General features: G+C 40.5%; 2 protein-coding genes across 2 annotated transcripts in view; both read right to left on the reverse strand.

The window, feature by feature from the left end:
• Positions 1 to 626: 626 nt before the first annotated feature.
• LOC310695996 (trypsin inhibitor ClTI-1-like) lies at positions 627 to 5,598 on the reverse strand. The gene is made up of 5 exons (XM_083481066.1): positions 5,489 to 5,598; positions 4,195 to 4,220; positions 2,602 to 2,735; positions 1,867 to 1,915; positions 627 to 1,557 (listed from the first exon to the last, which is right to left on the reverse strand). The coding sequence occupies exons 1-5, from the start codon at positions 5,541 to 5,543 to the stop codon at positions 1,552 to 1,554; spliced, it is 270 nt and encodes an 89-aa protein (XP_083337192.1). The 5' UTR covers positions 5,544 to 5,598; the 3' UTR covers positions 627 to 1,551.
• Positions 5,599 to 12,976: 7,378 nt separating this feature from the next.
• The window catches only part of LOC310699842 (serine protease inhibitor Kazal-type 5-like), a 30,235-nt gene continuing 22,182 nt past the window's right edge, over positions 12,977 to 21,029 (reverse strand). Inside the window, exons 10-18 of the mRNA XM_083488458.1 lie at positions 20,727 to 20,814; positions 19,721 to 19,750; positions 19,499 to 19,528; positions 17,599 to 17,726; positions 16,261 to 16,321; positions 15,612 to 15,733; positions 15,027 to 15,075; positions 14,683 to 14,734; positions 12,977 to 13,269 (exon numbers count right to left, since the gene is read on the reverse strand). Of these exons, the coding sequence (XP_083344584.1) occupies positions 14,729 to 14,734; positions 15,027 to 15,075; positions 15,612 to 15,733; positions 16,261 to 16,321; positions 17,599 to 17,726; positions 19,499 to 19,528; positions 19,721 to 19,750; positions 20,727 to 20,814 (514 nt within the window). The 3' untranslated portion in view covers positions 12,977 to 13,269; positions 14,683 to 14,728. The remainder of the gene's footprint in view (positions 13,270 to 14,682; positions 14,735 to 15,026; positions 15,076 to 15,611; positions 15,734 to 16,260; positions 16,322 to 17,598; positions 17,727 to 19,498; positions 19,529 to 19,720; positions 19,751 to 20,726; positions 20,815 to 21,029) is intronic.

Raw genomic sequence — 21,029 nt, forward strand, 5'->3', positions numbered from 1 at the left:
GACACCTTTGGAGTTAACCTGTATCTTCTTCTTCACCTATGCCCACCTTGCCAAAACAGTCTGCCAGTCATGCATGCAAGCCCACCTGTGGCTCATTCAAATTCCTTGTTTACCTGGGTTACCTGGGACTTCAGAAACAAGCAGATTGTGAAGCCCAATCACACACAGCTAACAAGCAGTGTTCAGCTTGGGCAGGGTCCATGTGTGCCACACACACTAAGGCCTAAAATGTTTCATATTGCCTGCATGTGTTGAAAAGGTTAGAACTGGGAGGTTCAGCATGCAAGCAGAAAAGCTGAAGCCAATGATGGAATGACTGTGATCACCATGGGAAAAATTGGATTATATGATATGTTTCGGGGTGAAAGGGGTCTGAGCCTGTAGCCTATCCAATGATTCCCTCCCCTCATTTTCAGTGGCTTTCAGGTGTCCTATTTGAATAATTTCCCCGAGACCTTTCCTTAATTCATGTTGTGGATTTGATGGGGTTACAAATCACCTTTCTTCAGGAAGCTCAATATAATCAATTGCTAATTAATCAAATGAAGTTATGACCCATCTGGGGTAATAACTTCTGAAATACAACCAGATTCATGAAAAACAGCCATTGAATTTGCTTCAAGAAATTTTATTATGGAACAAGCAAACATAGGGGAAAGTAAAGAACTGTCAAAAATCATTAAGGTAATATTGTGGATTATCTGTAAATGACAGCAGATCAGTAGCAAAATTTTGGAACAAAATCTGAATATGAGATCATTGTTCACACAAAACAAAATTTAAAGGTGCGTATCCAATGTTGTTCCTCTGCTGATGGAAGACTCTTTGATCCAACATTGTGGAATGGGAGGGGAGGAGATATTTTAAGATTCAGACTCCACCTGAATCTTGCAGCTTTTTTTCTACCTCTCCTAACTCCTGGAGCAGATACTTGTGTGTGAGTGTGTGTGTGATGGGAGTTGCAGGGTGAGGTGGGAGGTTGAAAAAAATTGGCATTCATTTCCTGTTTTGCTGATGGAAGCCCCTACTGGGTTAAAGAGCCTTCTGTCATTGGAAAGACACCATTAAATACGACTCAAATTGTAATGTTGGATGATCAGAAGGTACACAAGTTAGCATTTGGAAACCAATATTTTGAACAAGTATCTTTGACTAGGATCCAAAGAGGTCAGCATGTGTACGCAAAGCATTTTTCTGTGTGTACATGACATTCCTGATGGTCTTTTCTGGAAGTAGATTTTTATACCCTAGTGAGATTATAATGACCTTCAATCACCTTTTTGGGGAGCTGGGGAGACTGTTGTTGGTTGAGAGTCTGAAAAGCCCCCATATACAGATGTAAGATGACACGTGAATCCTTGGATTCTAGTCTTCTTTCATTATTGCTGCTTGCATAGATGATCTATGAGGGTCTAGTGGGTGAATGGTCCTGAGATGTAGCAGAGAGATTAGACTAGGAGGTCCCATTCATTGTTATATGATTATATGATTCCTGGATAATCAGTCAGCACTTAACATTCTCTGAAATGCCAGAAGGTAAGAGTCTCCTCATTATTTCTACAAAGAAAGAAAGAAAAGCTCATCATTAGTCACTTTCTTCATTTCACTGGTAGAAGAGAAAGCTGAGAGGTTTTTCTACCAGAGCTATCTAGATGGATTGCACTGGGTTTTTTATATAACAAAAGATGGAAGGAAGGAAGTATGGGGTGCATTAATTACACTTGCTGAAACTTTGCTCTGTACAAATAAAAGAAGTCTTCTCTTTGAATTCACAAAATGGTAATTCTATCATCATGATAAAGCAGCTATTTTGAATTTTTTTATTTTTATTTTTTACCCATAATCTTTTAAACATTTTTTTCTTACCCTCTTGCAAGCTCCATAATGCATCCTGCCAACATTGTCGTCAGCTTCTCTGAAAAAACAAGAGAGAAGGAATGTGGAACTCAACAAGTAAACCCATTTTTTACATTCTGCTGGTAAAAAAAAGACTTTACATATGAATGCTGTGGTGGGGTGAGGTAGTGTTGTACTTTCTTTTTTAAATACATCCTACACCTATGAGAACCAAGTGTAAAACAGTGTATGTGGGGGAAGCAGTCCAGTTTCACAGAAATCCACTCCTAGTATTCCCCTCCCAAGCTTTCCTTGTCTTCCAGAAGCCTAAGATCAGGGGGAGCATTTGTGTTGTTCTATTGCTAAACAATTGGGACTCCAAATCCTTATTGATGTATTACAAGTCACTCAGAGATCCACCAGTAGATCCTAATCAATCTTTTGCCTACCCTGGGGCAACTAAGGCCACAATAGAACCTTTCCCATATTTATTTTCTGATCCTAAGACATTATCATGTTGTTTCTCAGTTTACCCACAATCTGCTTCCAATGTTTCCTCTAGGATTTCACAATGTTGTCTCCTGCTATACCCTATCATTTTTACCCTACTGAACCCTCTTAAGTCTTCCAGTACACATACTGCCACCATGCAGTCCAGAAGGGGATAAAAGTGGAGGAGGAGGCAATTTCTATTGCATTTTATTACTACTCCTCCATATTCTTTGTTACCCAAAGATGAGCATTCTATATATCTATTACACTTACAGGTTGTGTTGGCAAATCTTGCATTCACTGGTATAAGTTCTGCCATCTGTGCCACAGATTTGGAGAAAGATGCTTGGGCAAGCTAGTGTTACACCACCAGGTCTCGGAACCCTTAGATATCTTTCACAATTGACCTGTAAAAGAAATATTTCATCAGCTGATCATTTTTTTATCCTAGCAGCTTCATTCTTTCATCTTCTGGAGGCCCGGGGGCCGGATGCGGCCCAATCGCTTTCTCAATCTGGCCCGCAGACAGTCCAGGAATCAGCATGTTTTTACATGAGTAGAATGTGTCCTTTTATTTAAAATGCATCTCTGGGTTATTTGTGAGGCATAGGAATTCGTTCATCCCCCCCCCAAATATAGTCCAGCCCCCCCCCCCCAAGGTCTGAGGGACAGTGGACTGGCCCCCTGCTGAAAAAGTTTGCTGACCCCTATTAAATCTGGAGCCTCTGGGAAAAACAAGGGTCGTATCTAATCCTTTCCATTTATACATACCGTAACTATGATGTTCAGCAATATTGCCTAGCTCTTCCACAGCAAGATGCATATGATTCAATGGAACAGTTTGATGTGCCCTTGTTGCAGGCTGGTTTTAGGTGGTTCTACTTGGTGGTCCAGGACAGAGGCCACCACAAAAGAGAGCTGCCTCATTTTATAAATCTGTGAATTAGGAGGACTAGGCATATACAAATTTGCTCATTTCAGGTCCTCTCTCATTTTCCCCCAAACTTAAATTAAGCAATCCACATTTCTGCATCTATTTACAGGTTTATCCTCACAATTTTTTTCCCATTTTCATGCAAATTTCTCACAATAGACAATTTTGCCTTCAGTTTTTGCAAGCAGCTTTCCTTAATATAATGCACCTTTGTGTTATTTTCACTCCTATATACATTTTAATGCACAAATTTCCCCAAAAATGCATTCTTGTACACAGTTCGGGTTGCAGAACTGCATTGCAAAATTGGGGGAAGTGTGAATTTCTAATGCTAGCTGTGTTTTTGGTTCACTTACTGCTGCGAGAAGTGTGAATTAGGTAGTTTTTGGTCTACTCACAATTTCTACCACGATACCACAGTGAAATGAACCTCTGTACTAAGCATGAGTGTCAGAAACATGAACTATTATTTTTTCAAAGTGTGTGCACCTCTTTGTTCTGTGATAATATCTGTGACATATTCCCTCATCCTCCTACCTCTTCCCACATTTTAGCTATAATAAATTCATCCAAGCATGTTTAGGTTTTTGGAGAAAATTATAGATATATAATAAGAAAAGAAGAGTCATTGTCTGGAGAGGTCACTTCCTGGCTCACATGGAGAAGCTGTTTACAACAGAAGCCCATAGCTGTATTGAGGCAGCACCAAGTGTTGAAATAATGCGCCCCTAACAAATTTTGTGTCTGGGGCAACTGCTGCTGCTGTGCCCCACCCCATGCTATACTACTGACTGGAGGAGCACTGGGAGCAGGGTGGGGTGGCCTTGCTGAGAAGCCTTGTCTGGAAAGCATTTGTTTGCAGAGCAAGGCATTCATACAACTGCCACAAAACATGTAAAGCACAATAAAAGGAAAAAGGAAAAGGAACGCACCTCACTTCCACTGTCACTGTCAACACCTAAGATAAAAAATCACACATGAACACAAAAAAATACACAGTCATTGAAGGAAACTGAGATCAAGTTGTTAATTACAAAGTCTGCAATCTTATAAATGAAGGAGAATAAGCCCCACTGAGCTCAGTCAAACTTCCTTCTAAGTAGATATGGGAAAGATTTCACTGTAAAGGTAACTGAAGTTTCCCGAAAAATGGTTTCTGCACCGTGTGCTGCCACATCTGTTTTACACTTTTGCAGAATTGTAGCAGCTTGTATAATTGCTTGGTGTTTTTTTAAAAATATTAAGTGAGTTATTAATGCTTTTGAATGAATGAATATGCCTGCACTTCTGCCAGAGTATTTTGTATTACGATCCTAAGCACAGTATGCTATACTGTTTTCTGTGGACTTTAATTCTATTCAAGATCACAGCCCAAGGCAAAAAGGAATGGCAAACTTTGGTTTTGTTTGTTTTTTGTATTACCATTGTCCTAGGCAGATCACACTCTTCTCTGGCCCAGTAGTGTGTTTTCATGTTGTAAAGGAAAGGATGCAAAGTAACAGACAAATAGTGCTTCCAAATTAGAATTTCTTTATTGGCTTCTGGTGCCGTTAGCTAACACAAAAGGGGCATCACATGGCACATAATAGGATATGGGGATGTTAGCACTAAATAGGATGAAGCAGGAAAGAAGGAAAAGTCACATTTGTGGGCTAAAGTTTACATTGCACAGAGTTTTCTGCAACATTTTCCCATCCTTTTTTTTTTAAACGAAAAGGCGTCCCTGGAGATGACCATTAGTAATGGCAGAGAAAGTTCAAATTCTGAATTATATTGTTATAATGAGGCTATTATTGGATTGTAATTGAAAACTAATATAATTATTACCCCCCAAAAAAGCAATGGCAGAGAAAGGTAGGTGGAAAGAATCCCATTCTCTCAAAATCATTGTCCCTCACAGCTAGTTTTCTCTCTACGGGTGAAAAGAAATTGTCACATCTAAATTTTATAAACTCTTGATGGGAGATGGAGTATTCATCCCATTTCATAATCCCCACTCCTAACACGATTTACATTGCCAAGGCTCAACCATAGGCTTTGGAGAAGATTCTAGGGAGCCAGTAGACACAATCCAGTGATTTCTGGCTTGCAATCCCATTGAATATTGCATAACAATGTGCAATCCCATTGATTTCTCTCTCTCTTTTCAGTCGATGAACGAGAGATGTTTTTGCACCCATTGTGTGGGCCTGAAATGCAACTTCTGATCTACCAAAAGGTGCTTACCTGAGAGGAAAGAAAGAGCCAGCAAGAGCACCACAAATACACCTACTGTCTTCATGGTGGAGGCAGTTATTCAACTGTACATCCAGTCCCAGTAAAAGAGATAGTTCCAGTAAGGCAACTGGGTATTTATATGCATGTGTGCAGATCCAGAATGCAGATTCTAATCTAAAGCAACCCTCCCAGTCTTTTGTTGTTGCAAACAAATGGGAATATTTGTTGAGGTTGGCAGGTTGAAATTCTCTGTCAGTAAGAATGAAAAGGCATGAAAACAGAAAAAACATTCGAGCTGCTCCAATGGTTTTGTTAATCAAACTGCAAGCTTCCGGTATCTGTAGGTCTTGGGGGCAATAGCAATTCATCAAGTGAAACCTCCAACTAGGGTTGAGGGAGATGTTCCATTCAGTTTGCATGTAAAGGCAAGCACACCTAAACCACACTTTGTAAAGCAAGATTTGAGCCGGAAAACAGGCATCTTTGGAAAGTCACCCTTCTCAGGATTTTTCAGGGCAGTTCTGCAGCCATGTAATGCATATAAAAATCCATGTTAGGGTAAAGTGCACATCTAAAATCACATAGTCATGAAAATGCATTATAGCCGGGGCAACTGCATACGAAAGTATGCATTTTAGGACAGATTTGCACTAAAATGCTGGTGATTTTTCGTGTAGACATTTTCTTTGAAACGTATGTGACAATGTGGACAACTGATTTTAAGAGTGGGGAAAAGAAGAAGCTGAGGGGAACCAAAACGCACATATTTATTCATCTCTACCTCTGAAACATTAATTAAAAAGAGGCTGCTTGTAAGCTTTTTTAAAAAATTCAGAATTCAGTAATTTGAAGATTGCGGTCTGCAGACAGCCCTTGGAGGCCTGCAAAGAAGCCCTTCTCTGATGCCCCTCTGCCGAATCCCCCTGTCACTGGACTTGGCTGCCTGCTGGATGAAGTGACCATCCTTGCACACCACCCACCCTTCATGTATTGGTACATATGTGCTGCCTCTGCAAACTGACCATGCTGCGTACTAAGGGGGATGTTGCAGTGCAAAACGTTTGCTCCTGCTTGCTTACTGCATTTATTTTTGAGTTAAATTAAATAACTTCAGTGGAGCTCCAGTGCTAATCAGAAATGGGCACTGTGTTATTAGGTGTGGATTGCCCAATGCAGCAGCATCATTTATTTCAATGTGATACCAATTATATCCTCCTGGATTGGGGACACTGTATTGCAGTGGCTCCAATTCTGTCTTCATGACTTAGTCCCAGAGAGTAGCACTGATAGTGTTTTTGAGCCCCTTGGGGGGTATGTTATTGAGTGCTGGAATGGATCTTATTTCCAGTGCTATTTAATATCAATCCGCTGGGAGAGGGCATTAGGATTTTCAGGACCAGGTGTCACCAGTATGCCAATGACACTCAGCTCTACTTCTCCATAAGATCTGAATCTGGAGAAGCTGTGCAATTTTCCATAAGATCTGAATCTGGGCAATTTTCTGGATACTGTCATGAAATGGATGGATAAAATCAAGCTGAGCTTGAATCTTGGCAAGACAGAGACACTGTGGGTAAGTACCGTATTTTTCGCTCCATAGTTTTTAGAGGAGGAAAACAAGAAAAAAAAATTCTGAACAAAACAGTGGATGTATGTTTTTTGTGGTTCATGCTGTGGCCACAGACATGTGATCTGATGGTGAATTTGGAGTGACCCGATGCAAAAATCCTGAGGATCCATGGGCTTTTACCTCCCACCTCCCAGGCAGCCTAGCATCCCTTATCTCTCTTCTGATCCCACCAATCAGCTGTTTCCTTTCAACACTCACTCCCCTCTTGTTTGCCTTAGTATCTTTTCCTTAGCTGGAGCAGCTTTTTGCTCCTCCTTTTCTTCTAATTTCTCTCCTTATTGCTTTAGTCTTCCTGTTTCCCCCCTTTGCAAGTTTGCTGTCTTTACCTCCCCCCTCCCAGGCAGCCTCCTTTATCTCTAGCATCCCTTATCTCTCTCCCCGACTGGCAAACGATCAGCAGCTTTGTTTCAACACCGACTTGCCTTTTTCAAAAAAAAAGCATGATCTGCTTTTTGTTCCTGGGCAATTCGGCTCCAGGAACCACGCATTCGCTCCATAAGACGCATAGACATTTCCCCTTACTTTTTAGGAAGAATAAAAGTGTGTCTTATGGAGCGAAAAATACGGTAGTTGTCATGTCCATTGGAACACTCCCCGTGAAGGAGCAGGCCTGGAGTTTGGGTGTTGCTTCTGCATCCAGCTCTGTCATGGGGTGCTCAGGTGGCCTCAGTGGCTAGAAGTGCCTTTTACCAACTGTGGCTGGTTAGACAAGCCTACTCAGATGTTTAGAAAGTTTGTAGGAATTTTAATTTCTTTTAGTTTACTTTACTCCAGTTTTAACCTTCTGAATGTTTTATACTACATTTGTAAAAAAATAATAATAATAGTGATCATTTTATTGTTTTCCCTTTTTTGTAAACTGCCTTGAGGTTTTTCTACAATCAAGCAATTTTACGAAAAACATTTTACGAAATAAATAAATATAACAGATCATAGAGAAGCTCATTGGTGAGTTCACATTCTGAAGGAAACAAGTTTGTCTATCCAGATGAAGCTCTGGCAACTCCAAACTAAACAATTAGCTATCCTGTCCTCCAGAAAGGATCTGTCATCTTCCCTCGCTCCTCCTTATGGCCATGAATTCAAACCATGAATGGCCATGGCATAGCAAGCAAGCAAAGAAGCAGACATCTGTCATCTGTCAGTTAAAGAACTAAAGGATTCATTTGGTCTGGGCAGTCTCTAAGCTTTGGTGACATCAGTTATCATCTTCCTCCAGATTTGTTCAGCCTTAGCTAAAAAAAAAAGCAGTGCTTTATTTGATGTTCTCAGGTCAACATGGTTGTGGTGTAAGAGATATAACAATGATCTCCTTCAAGTGGTTCTCCTGGAGGAACTGAAATCAAATGGTGTGGTTTGAAGGTAAAACAATTATTTGGTTTAGATATTTGCCAAGGGTATGTCATGAGCATCTGCCACATTACTCCTTATTGTCATAAATTCTGAACTTTCAACTAGGAAAGAAAATGGATTGCTTGTAGGTTAGATTATAATAAATCTTCTGAATTGGTTTCAAAGGTCATTTGGAGTTATCCTGAGCAAAACACTGGAACACATAGCTCTTTTACTTTGATGATCATGAAAAAGGAAATTAGACTGCTGAACCAGATAAACACATATTATATCAGTCTTCCTCAACCTGGTGTCCTCCAGATACAAATCCCATAAGCTCCTATCATTGGCCATGATGGCTGAGATTGATGGGAAGAGGAATCCAACAACATTTAGAGGTCCATGGGTTCCCCATCCCTGATCTAACACACTCCACTTAGAAGTAATATTCATTGCTAATAACATCCCATGTTGCTGTATTACAACTCTCATTATCTCAAACCACAACCCATGCTAACTGAGGTTGATGGGAGCTGGAGTCAAACAGTATCTAGTGGGCTCCAGAGACCTGGGGATAACTGAAATTTGGGAGATGAGGTGCTTGGGAGACCATAGGCATACAGATGGGTTTTCCTTCTTTCAGACCCCCCTCCCTGTGTTCTTTCTTTTTCTTAAACAAATGATCTGGTGACCAGAGCTAGGAAGCAGCAATTGCACAGTTGTTGTAGTTATGACCACCACTGTGGAGATAAACCAGTATATCCCAATTTAGCACCTTTCCATCCCTGATCTATGAGTCTGTTACCTAACCTTGGGGTGTACTGGGTGTTGGAGGAGGGGTACTACCTCTTGTGGGGGGACACATTTGGAGAACTAGCTCTCACCTGTGGCTCCTAGAAACTGTCAACATGCAACAGTGGCCACACCCTGGGAAACAGCTTTGACTGGCTGGCTAAACCAGGTGCAGGTAGCCAATGGGTCTCAAACACTTGGTGAAGTAGGAGCTTCCCCTGCATGCGAAGACAGGCTCCAGCGGATTGAGCAGATGAGACTAATAGTGGATCCAACCGTTAAGAAGGAGGTCTCTGCATGTACTGTAAAGGTAAATGAGGGGCAGATGGTGCTTGTCCACCTGGGAAGGTTGTCCATCTAGGAGAAGGAAAACTTTGATCTTAAACCTCTGCTCCTTTGCAGGATATCTTTGGGAGAAGAAAGGGCTAAGGACTATGCCCTACACAAATCTGGAGTGGAGTCCCTAAAATGGTTGGATGGTGCCTTGTACGCCTCAACCAGCAACTCCTGCAGCCAAGCTGCTGCCAAACATATTTATCTGCTTTCCTTTGGACCACATCAGTGAGCCCAAGGGTCTTGCCGTCTATGTAGACTTCCATAACAGGACTGCATGGGTCATCTTGGTGCTGCTAACGCAGCGGTTTGACTTCAGCCCCAGAGGCACACTCCATTGTCTCTTGAGACAGTTGGATGCCAACAACAGCCAATCTAGACTAGGAATGTGGAGAGTTGGGGATCTGCTAATATGCTAGTTCAGGTATCCCCAAACTCGGCCCTCCAGACATTTTGGGACTACAATTCCCATCCTCCCTGACCACTGGTCCTGTTAGCTAAGGATGATGGGAGTTGTTGTCCCAAAACATCTGGAGGGCAGAGTTTGGGGATGCTTGTTCTAGTTGATATCCAAGTGCAACAGGAATGATTTCTGACTTCCAGTTGTTTTAACAATTGCAACAAAATGACTTCCCCCACAGCCCAGTCTATACTGCTGAAGTGAAGGAAGCTGAGAGTGTGGGGAGGAACCAGAAAGGACTGTGAATGCAGTTCATTTCTGGGGCTCAAAACAAACTTTAAGTGTATGACTCTTCATATATAATTTTAAGGCAGCATACTATGTCTTCATGGATTCTTGGCATCCATGCACTTAAAGCAATCGAACAGTTAATGACACAACACACAACTTCAGTAAGCATCTGAACAAGAACACTTAAAAGTATTTGAACACATACACCAATAAGATAAGAAAACTACTTAGAGCACTACTTTGACTGCCAGTGCCTTAGCTGGAGACCAGCAGCCACGTTCATCACATTTATAAAATTCAGCTGAGAAATATAGAGGATGCACAAGATCTCTGCCAAAATATACAAAGAAGGCTGTCACAAGAGGGATTATTTACAGTCCCCATCACAGTTAAAAGAAAATTAAATCACAATGTTCTGCCAATATAACTTCATATCACACACACACCACGATTCAGTATGAACTAAGGGAATATTTGCTTTGCGGCACCACCATAAATTAAACAACAGCATGCCTAAATCTCACGGCTTTCACCACAATTTCCCAACATATCCAGCTCAGAAACTGAACTGTACAGTCTTGAAAATACCAGTAGTGTGTTAGATGCAATGTTCCATACAAGTTTTTAAATGGAGACTTAGACTGTGGAGGCAAGAAGAGATGCAACTGCCCAGTATTCTGTATTGCAGTAACTCCTGCTTGCCAGTCAATTTTGCTTATCTGATGGCATGAGTGATGTATCTTCCCTCCTCTCTAACACCCCTTCTCCACCTCCTTAGAGGTTTCTAGTACTGTGGTTGACAAAGCTGGACCAGGGGCCAAAAGGATAGAAGAAGAAAAGCGAAAGGGAGCAAAATAGGGGAGGGGGGATTATTTCCTGGGTTTTTTGGAATCTAGATCCAAAAATGCCCTAAAGCTATTAATAGTGATCAACCTGCCATTGTTAGAGAGTAGGGGCCTCAGACCTGGGTTTTGGCTATCCTGCTTTTTTTAATCTTTTGTTGTTGTTGTTGTTGTTGAAGGAGTTGCTTTTAAAGGAGCTTTCCCTCTGAGAGTCAGCTGAAATTTGCATCTACATATAGAAATGAGTTTATGCACATTTTACACATGTTTGTGTCATGGGCTTGTGCCTTGGGTGTTTTAAGGACCAAGCAAGGACTTGTTTTTCTACCTAAAATATATCAGACCAGTGTTTTTATATTACAGTGGTAAATATTATTATTATTTTTAAAAATCTAGCTCTAGAAACATCAAAAAACAAATATTATTTTACATACACATATTTTGGAAGAAAATATCTACATATAATATTGAGATTACAGAGCTAGAGGGGAATGGAGAATAATAATGATGAATAAACCATAAGCTGTATGTTAGTCTAATGACTATAGAGCAGCCTTTGCAGATGTTTTGGACTACTGTACAAGTCCTGTCAGATGCAGCCAGTATCTGGAGGGCACCAGGTTGGCAAAGACCACCATAGTGTCAATGGCTACATGCGCATAAATGACTGGACAAAAAGTGATACATGCCATTTTACCAGACCTATCCAGAAGCCAACTTTGAATACCAAAGACTCGCTCCAACTACCAGCCCAAAACCTCAGCTGGGGGAAAAATACACAGCTGTGACAGTTAACAGAGTGATTTACAATGATGTGGTTGACATGAAAGGTAAATGGACTAGAGAAATACGTTATAGCAATATTGCTATAAAAGGTGATTACAATACAGCAGGCTCTAGCCAAAATGCCCAGAAAAAGACCTAGGTAAATTACCCTCAGTTCCCCACTCAACCACACACATACTCAATAGCTTAATACAGCATCGTTGCACACCTAACCAATGCTGGTGTCAGCATAATTCTGTTTTGGAATGTTGTGATGTCCTCAAAAGAACAACACAACACCACAACTCTTACACTGCAATTCTGCACATCTCCTCAGAAGTTAGTCTCATTGACGTTTGTGGGAGTTACTCCTAGATAAGTGTGTATAGGACTGCACCATCAATGAGGCATCCACCTCTCCCTCTCTCTCTCTCTCCCCCGCCTTCTTTTCAACCCTATGAGCTTGCCCATTGTTTACTGTTGCTGATTCTGACAAACAAAATAGAGTGTTAAATGGAATTGTACTGTTTATATTAGGGTTTGCAACCACATTGCCAACTTAGGGAGCCATCCTATGCCCACCTGGAGCTTGGTTGAGGAGGCCACAGAAAATAGCATGAGCATACCATACAAAGTCAGATGCCTGCAAATGTTAAGTGTTTTGCAACTAACACTTATGACTTGGCAGAAGTCGTATATGAATAAATGTACCCACTTAGACCTCACAACAGCCTTGTGGGGTGGGTAAGTCTGGATTTTTGCTATGGGTAAAGAAAACAAAAATGGAGAAGGGCATGACTTACTCAAGTCACAAAGTATACTGCATCTGTAGTTGGTATCATGCCTGATAATTAGATATGGCCACTCAAGGTTTTAGTGTGCTAAAGGATGCTATTAAGGGATCTGGACATCTCTTTATTTGTTAAGTAAAACCCTCACTGGGTTTAAGCACAATAAAATTTGAATCAAATCAAGGTTAAGAAGTCAGTCTACTGCCAATCAACTAACTTACCCGTTGTTCCTACTGAGAAAATATAGGACAAAAAAATGTTCTTAACATTCAATATATTCTTAAACATGGCCAAAGGGAATGATTGGCAGAGATCTTCTTAAGTTTTTTTTTATTGAAGAAACTCAGTGAGATTGGTGGAGGTGAGAAAATGTTCTGGAGCATCCATGGAAGTTGGAAGAATGAAACTCAATAAGGAAGCCAATGGAAGAGTCCGTCTGATGACTGGGTCATCAAGGTCTGTTACCCTGTCCCCATGCAGAACAGTGCAGAGTTGTTGCCCATGTACTATAGTCATGGGATAGCTCCTTGAATATAGTATGAAGGCAGGCTTTGCAACACTTGGGAATGCAGCAGTTCCCTTGATTCTGAAGGCCAATTCTTCCATCACTTGCTCTGGGGAAAACAGAATGAATTTAGTTTGAGGTTCTGAGAGGACAAAATCTATCTAAATAAAACTTTATGAAGTTTACTACTAGGATAACAAACTATACTAGGTATGTACTTAGGTGGATCCAGTGCTTTTAAGAAAATGTTTAGGGGTACTCTCATTTTGACTCAAGAAAATCACCATTTTATAGTTCAAATTGGGGAAAATAAATACAGTAAATGGACAAAAGTACAAAGATTCACAAAATGTTTAGGGGTACCCCTGCATACCCCCAGAAAAAAAGCACTGGGTAAATCACTTTGATATGAAATCTATGCTATCTGTTGCTTGCATTGTGGAGCAGATTGTCTTGCAAAGGTTTCACAATTTCAAGAGGCTGAACATTGCCGGTGGAAACATGCCAATGATCTTTGAACTTTAAACAGCATTATTTTCTGATAGTAATTTTTTTCCTGCAAAGTATATTGACAGTTCACAATTGTTCGCAGAGAAATTTTAAGAAAATAATTAAAAATTATTTGTAAAAAATAAAAGTAAGCCACATTCCTAAATTCTCTGGGGCAATAGGAACACATATTAAATACTGCGACAACCTAGGGGCTCTAAAAACACACACACCAAAAATGCAAGGCTTGGATGAGGTGGATCAATTTGATATCTGAATGTCAATAAAATGGCAAATTTTCAGTTATCAGTACACAGAAATTTCTAATATTGTCTGCAGAGAGAGGGATATTCTCTGGGAGACACATGGAACTGCCACAGTTATTTCCAAAGCAGTCATCATTTCTGTATGTGGAAAAAGGAGCCCCCTCATAAGTTCCTAAATTCTTGCATGTGGAACAGAGTGCTTGGGTTCTCTGGCTCTGTGAATTTGGTTCTGGAAGCATCTGAAATGATGTCTGACTGAGGCTTAATCCTAAGTAAAGAGACAAGTGATTGCAGACCTGGTGCTTTGGATCAAGCTATAACAAAAAGCCAATGTGAAATTTCTTGTTTTGTATTATGACTGAGCTAGGACAACATGGAGTTTCAAAGCCACTGCTTTCCTGGTGCCACTAAAACAGGAGCCACTGTTGCTGGGTAGTACTGATGGGTGAAAGGGAGTGAAGCCAAGAGAGTTTCGCATGCCTAAGACCATCTAATGAGTTCATGACAAGGACCTCCTGATTGGACAGTCTCTTAACCACCACACAGCAACAAGGTTAAGCTCTCTTCATCATTCCCAATCCTCTCCTGTGCCTGCATGCCTTTACTCTACATTCCCATTATTTAAGCAACTGTGAGTTTAGAGACATGTATATACTGGGTGTACATCTGTTTCCTTCCTTAGACTGCGAGTCACTGCAGTGTTTGGTTGTTGTAATAGCCCTCATCTCCCTCATTACAGCCATGTGACTTTGGCTGCTTCTTCTTACCTTTGTCACGCTTTCTTCCTAAAGCTTTCTGGCAACCTGAACGCCTTTATATCTGGGAAGAGAGTCATAGTGAGAGGGTGGTGTTACACATCTGAAGTCCCATGTGCATCAAAATGACATCAACTGGGGTGTGTGTGTCAAAGCAAGAGTCCTGACACAAGGGCGGAAGAGGTAGGACAGAAACTGACCCAGTGCTGAGAGGACCAGTTCACATTTTACACAGTTGCTAACCTCTTTTTTTCCCCCTTCAGTTTTATGGCTACAATAAATGGGATGATGAAGAGTTATTATTATAAACTTCTGGTGTCCATTGTCAATCTATATATAGTAAGAGCAGAACAAACCTTAGGGCATGGTCCGATATTTTTTATACCAATTTCAGATTTCGTTTTCCTAAAAAAAAAGGAGAAAGACTAGATTAGTGTGAACACACATACAGCCCTAATAACTTCACTGGTGGAAAGGCCTTCATAGTAAGGTCACAGAACATTTCACAGATTAGATGTGATGCTAAAAATAATTCAGAATATAATCTGCTGCAAAGGTTGAGAAAGAGTTTGTTTTCTGTCTCAGTACAAACATTGCCATTAAATCTGTTGCTGATGGTTCTCTTAGCTCCTTTTTAAGCATTGCGCAGAAACATCTTTTATGAATCAGGATACCTTAAGAAGCACCACACACACCTGGAAAATGCAACAGTTCTGATTAAAATAGCCCACTTTGAGTTTATTGTAATCCCCACAATTCTGTTGAAAGTAAAAATGGAATGGTTCCACTATGAATGTGTGTGCTGAGTTAAGAGGATCCTTTGCTGCTGGCCACTTCAGTACATGAGAACCCCTGGTGGGAATATGCATTTCGGTTTAATTAATGAAAAAGTTGTATGCCTTTCAATATTATTATGGGCAAGGCAGGCTTGGTTTACTCACAGGATTCTGTCACAGAGCATGCACTCACTGCCGTATGTCTCGCCATCTGTTCCACACACCTCCTGGCTTCTCCTCTTGCAAAGGACTTTCCCTCTGGTTTGGGGGTATTGGCTGCAGTCAGCCTAACGAAACAGCAGCAAAAATACTAGAATGGACACTTGGAGAAGACAACTATACTCAGTCATCCCCTCCCAGTCGCCACGGCTGATTAACCTTATATTTTGTTAAAGTTTGGAAAAGACAATGATAAACTGATATTTGGCATATCTGGAAACCTAAGGTGGCATCTGACAAAGTCACACTCAGAACAGACCCAGTTAGTCTTGACTAACTTAACTCCATTGATTTCAATGGGCTTACTCTGAGAATCACTTAGTCAGATACCATTCCTTTAGTACTGGGATGCCCAACTTCCAAGAGACTGCGATCTACTCCCACTTAAAAAACCCTGGCAGTGATCTACCCATTGTATTGACCAAAATTGTTGAGCTTTTCGGGAGGGAGGCAATCGATCAGGATCGACCAGGGATGCCCAGCAATCGACCAGAGGATCGCGATCGACCTGTTGGACATCCCTGCTTTAGTAGTTCCATTTGAATCAACAGATCATTTAATGCTAGCCCTGCCCTCAAATTATTCAGTGTCTCACCTTTATATGACCAGCTTGACATTCACCTTCGTTCTTTAGCACAAGCGTATCTTCAGCTTTCCTAGAAATAGTAGAATAAATGTTATATGGTGCTCCCCTATCACTCCCCTAAAGTGAGTAAGCCCGATGGTCAAGTCATGGTAGACTATGTGGAGAGCAGATATAAGACAACATATAGACAGAAGGTACAAAATGGTCATGCTTAGGGAGAGGAATCACATGATGGCTTAGCCAAGGCATTCCAAAGCAGGGCTATACACTATTGATTTAAGATATGTTTGAGTTGAAGATGGAACCGTTAACAACGGCCCAGCCTGGCTGACTGCTGGTACCACCCCAAGACACACACACCCCAACTGCACTCACCCTGATTTATTTTGCATTATGTGCTATATTGTATTTATTGTGTGTTGTTTTCGGTTGTTCCTCTAGTCGCATGCAAGCAATAATTGAACAACATTAAAATCAGCAAAACAAGCAGAACAATCCTCAGCATCACTCAGTGTGTCATGCTACCTAACTAATATGCTGCTTCCAAGTATTGAGAGAACTGCTTGAGGATCTTTTCACATAACTATCAAGGGCACAACACTCATAGGAAAGGTGCCTGAAATCCCTAAACACAGTTATTCTCAGACTAGGGCAAGTCACTCAAGCAATTGCTAGTAAGTGCAGGTTTCAATTTTGGGCTACACTGCCAATGTTTTAAAAATCATGCACACACAAATCATGTTCCAAAAGCTGAATCCTGGGTGTTGTGTGATAAGTTCAGGATGTCAAAGCTGAATGTGTGGACTTTTTAAATGTCCACCAATATGCACCTCACAATGGTTGTGTGAACCAGCTCTTGTGGAGGAAGCAGAATCTATACACAACAGCTTTGGACACTCTTGAGGAACCTGATTACTGATATATATGCTTTTTATGATGAGATGCTGATCAATTAATAAAGAACACGAGGCAGTCGCTTTTCATACCTGCTGTCACAGTTTGGCCTCACTGTTCTTTCAAGGTGTGTTAGGATTATGAGGAATTCTCTCCCTTTCTTTCACACACACCCTCATTCACTCATCCCATTATGAATTAAATCCTATCTTAATTCTTGGCTAGGTGATCATTAAACACAGCTAGGGTTTCCAATGAATGATGACAAAGATGGCATCCATATAAGCATTGCCATTATCCTGAATTATCTGTCATTCCTTTAATTGGGATCTTGTTGATCTCTGTGTACGTCATTGGAAAATCACCAAGATGTTGGGTAGTTTGCTATGAAGTAAACACAATTAGAAGTCAGAGTGCATTTGCAATGCCCCCAGAGCAACTGCTAATACTCACACAATTGCGGAACACAGGAAACATTTATTGCTATATGTTTTCTCATCAGTGCCACAAACAGGAGACCACAGAGCATTGCACGAAGTCCCTTCCTTCTTTATATCGGCTAGAATTTGATCACAGTCCAGCTGGAAGGAGAAAATAGATATAAGTAAATTAGATAACATGCTACAGTATAAGGTAACTTACTTAATCATAAATGTTTTAGGACTGACAAAATACATATAGGGAGACTTTTAATGTTTAATGTTTTATTATGTCTTTATATATGTTGGAAGCCGCTCAGAGTGGCTGGGGTAACCCAGTCAGATGGGTGGGGTACAAACAACAACAACAACAATTGTTCCATTGGCTCACAGCTCTTATAGTGAGGTGTTTCATGGTCAAATTTCTTCTCAATCATTTTTGGGGCCTCTTTGATAGCCTTTGCTCAGATCATCCCTCCATACCATCACCCCCAAAGGGATGGGTATGACGAACAATACAGAAAGAAACTGAATATAAGTCCTGCACTGTACAAACAGCAGAAAAGAAAAGAAAAAGCTGGAACTGATCTGATGTGTAGTGCCAGCTAGATAAGAACTGCTCAATAAAAGCAAGACATTCTAGAACATCTGAAGGCAACCCTGTTTAGGGAAGTTTTTAATGTTTGATGTTTTATCGTAATTTTAATATTCTGTTGGAAGCCACCCAGAGTGGCTGGGGAAACCCAGCCAGATGGGCGAAGTATACATAATAATAAAATTATTATTATTATTATTATTATTATTATTATTATTATTATTATTAATATTAATATTACTGACAGGTTCCTTGCCCAAGGCAGGAGAATCAACGTATCTACCTGCCACCTCATCCAAGAGTACCCTGTGCATTCCTGAGTCAGTTTGTCAGAATGAAGGATCAGTTCTGTTATAAGATATCTCCCTTCCTGTTCATCTACTACATAATAATAATAATAATAACAATACCTGTGTTGATCACTGTGAGCGTATACATATGTGAGCATACCACATGAAAGGCTCATCCATCTGTTCTTTTCATTTACACAACCATATATTTAGGAACAGCCGCAGGAGCGCTTTCTTGTAACAAGGGATTTATTAAACAGTAGCTGATGTAACTGTTTTGTTTGTTTCCAGTCACTAGAGGGCAATGTCTCATTCCAACAAATTAACATACTTTCCTGATATTCATGGAGGTGTATTTATATGTGCAGGCCTGAAGGTACGTGAGTAATTATGAACAGACAGGTAGGTAGCTGTGTTGGTCTGCCGTAGTCGAAACATAATAAAAAAATTCCTTCCAGTAGCACCTTAGAGACCAACTACCGGTAAGTATGTTACTGGTATGAGTTTTCGTGTGCATGAAGAATCTGAAGTGTGCATGCACACAAAAGCTCATACCAATAACAAACTTAGTTGGTCTCTAAGGTGCTACTAGAAGGATTTTTTTTTATTATGAACAGACAAGCAGAGCAAACGTGAGTTTGGTCTTTCTACATATACTGTACAAGAAAGAAACTCACATAGTTATTTGCATATAGCATGATGCAAGGAGAAATATACATTTATGTGTATCCTTTGTACTTTAGAGTCTTCTGGCTTGACCTCAGAAAACACTGGAATTCCCAGATTCAGTAGAGAATAGCATTTGTTTGTTTTTTAAGGAATTCTCAGAATTATATTGCTATAATGGGAGGATCTGCGGCTTCTGATGTTTTCCCTGCAGACAGTCAAAAACCCAGGAGCACTGGCTTCGTACTGAATCAGCTGGCTTTAAATTCCAAGCCACTGTGGGAATTGAAACATTAGAAGTGTTGTACAAATATATAGAAACACTGATGTTCACATATCATCATCATCATCATCATCATCAACAGCATCCTTATATTTATTACCTTCGGTTCACCTGAAGGTCCTGGGGTGGGCTGCAGAAAAATAAGGTACAGCATTAAAAATAATTTAAAAATAAATTTATATATATATATATATATATATATATATATATATATATATATATGAATTGAAACATTAGAAATGTGATGTATAAATACACAAATATATGCAAACACTGAAGTTCACATATTATCATCAACAACAACATTTATTATATTTATTACCTGCCCTTCTCCTGAAGGTCCTGGGGTGGGCTGCAGAAAAATAAAGTACAGCATTAAAAACAGTTTAAAACAAAATTTAGTGGGTTCTAAAATATATATAAGTTTTCAAAGACCAGGGTATAGATGTGCATCTGCAACATTCACTGAAAAATATATAGTGAAGAAGAGAGAAACACCTCTGTGGAGAGGGAATTCCACAACTTATGGGCTGTACAGAGAATACCCTCTCCCAGGCCATCACCACCACCCCAACTTCTGAAGTAGGTGGAACTCTCAAGAGGGCCTCTTTGCTTAGGTGTAGGGAAGGAGGCAGTATTTCGGATATTTGGGGCCAAAGTTATTTAGAGCTTTAAACATTAGCATGAGCACCTTGAATTGGGCCTAGAAATGAACTGGTAACCATTGTTGCTGTTTTAAAACAGGGGTTATATGAGTTCTAGATGGAACGCAGTCAGAAATCTGGCAACTGCATTTTGGACCAATTGAAGTGTCCAAGCCATCTTCGAGGGCAGCTCCATGTAGAATGCATTGCAATAATCCAGTCTGGGATTTACCAGAGCATGGAGTACCACAGCCAGGTTGTGAGTGATGCATTAAATGCAGAACGACTCCTCACAGCTTATTTTGTACTTGGGCACATAGACCATTTTTATTTAGCAACAGTACAAGCATGGGGCACCATATCCTTCTGTCCCTACTGGAGTGCCCACATAGCCACTACTGCTTTGTGACAAGGATTTATTCTGTTGTTGTGGAGTAGTGGTTAGAGGATTGGACTAGGACCAAGGAGGCCAGGGATCAACTCCCCTCTCAGCTTTGAAGCTCATTGGATGACTTGGGCCAGTCATTATCTCTTAGCCTAAGATTCTTCATGGGGTTGTTGTGGGGCTACATTGAGAAGGGGCAGAACCATATAAACTGCCTTGAGCTCCTCAGGGAAAAGGTGGTATATAAATCTAATAAGTAATGTAACCAATAACGAACTGTATTAGGAGGTGATTTTTACCTTCTTGTCCCCAACAGCAATTTTCTTCTGCCTATTGCGGAAGGGCCCTTTCCTACAATTTTCATTGTAGTATGATGACTGTCCTGCCCTAGAAGAAAAGTCACATAAGTTTTTCTAACCCTTAAAAAAATTAAAGTGTCAGTAGCCGCCACAACATCCGGTGGCAACAAATTCAACAACTTAATTACTAGGCGTCACAGGAAGAAGCAAAGTGCTTCCTTTTGTTTGTGTAGAACTGCCAGCCGATCAGTGTAACTGAAAGATCTACTATTCTGAGAGATGGACAATATTTTCTCTTATCCT

The sequence above is a fragment of the Podarcis liolepis genome (assembly GCF_965112155.1).
Source record: "Podarcis liolepis genome assembly, chromosome: 2".
NCBI lineage: Eukaryota > Metazoa > Chordata > Lepidosauria > Squamata > Lacertidae > Podarcis > Podarcis liolepis.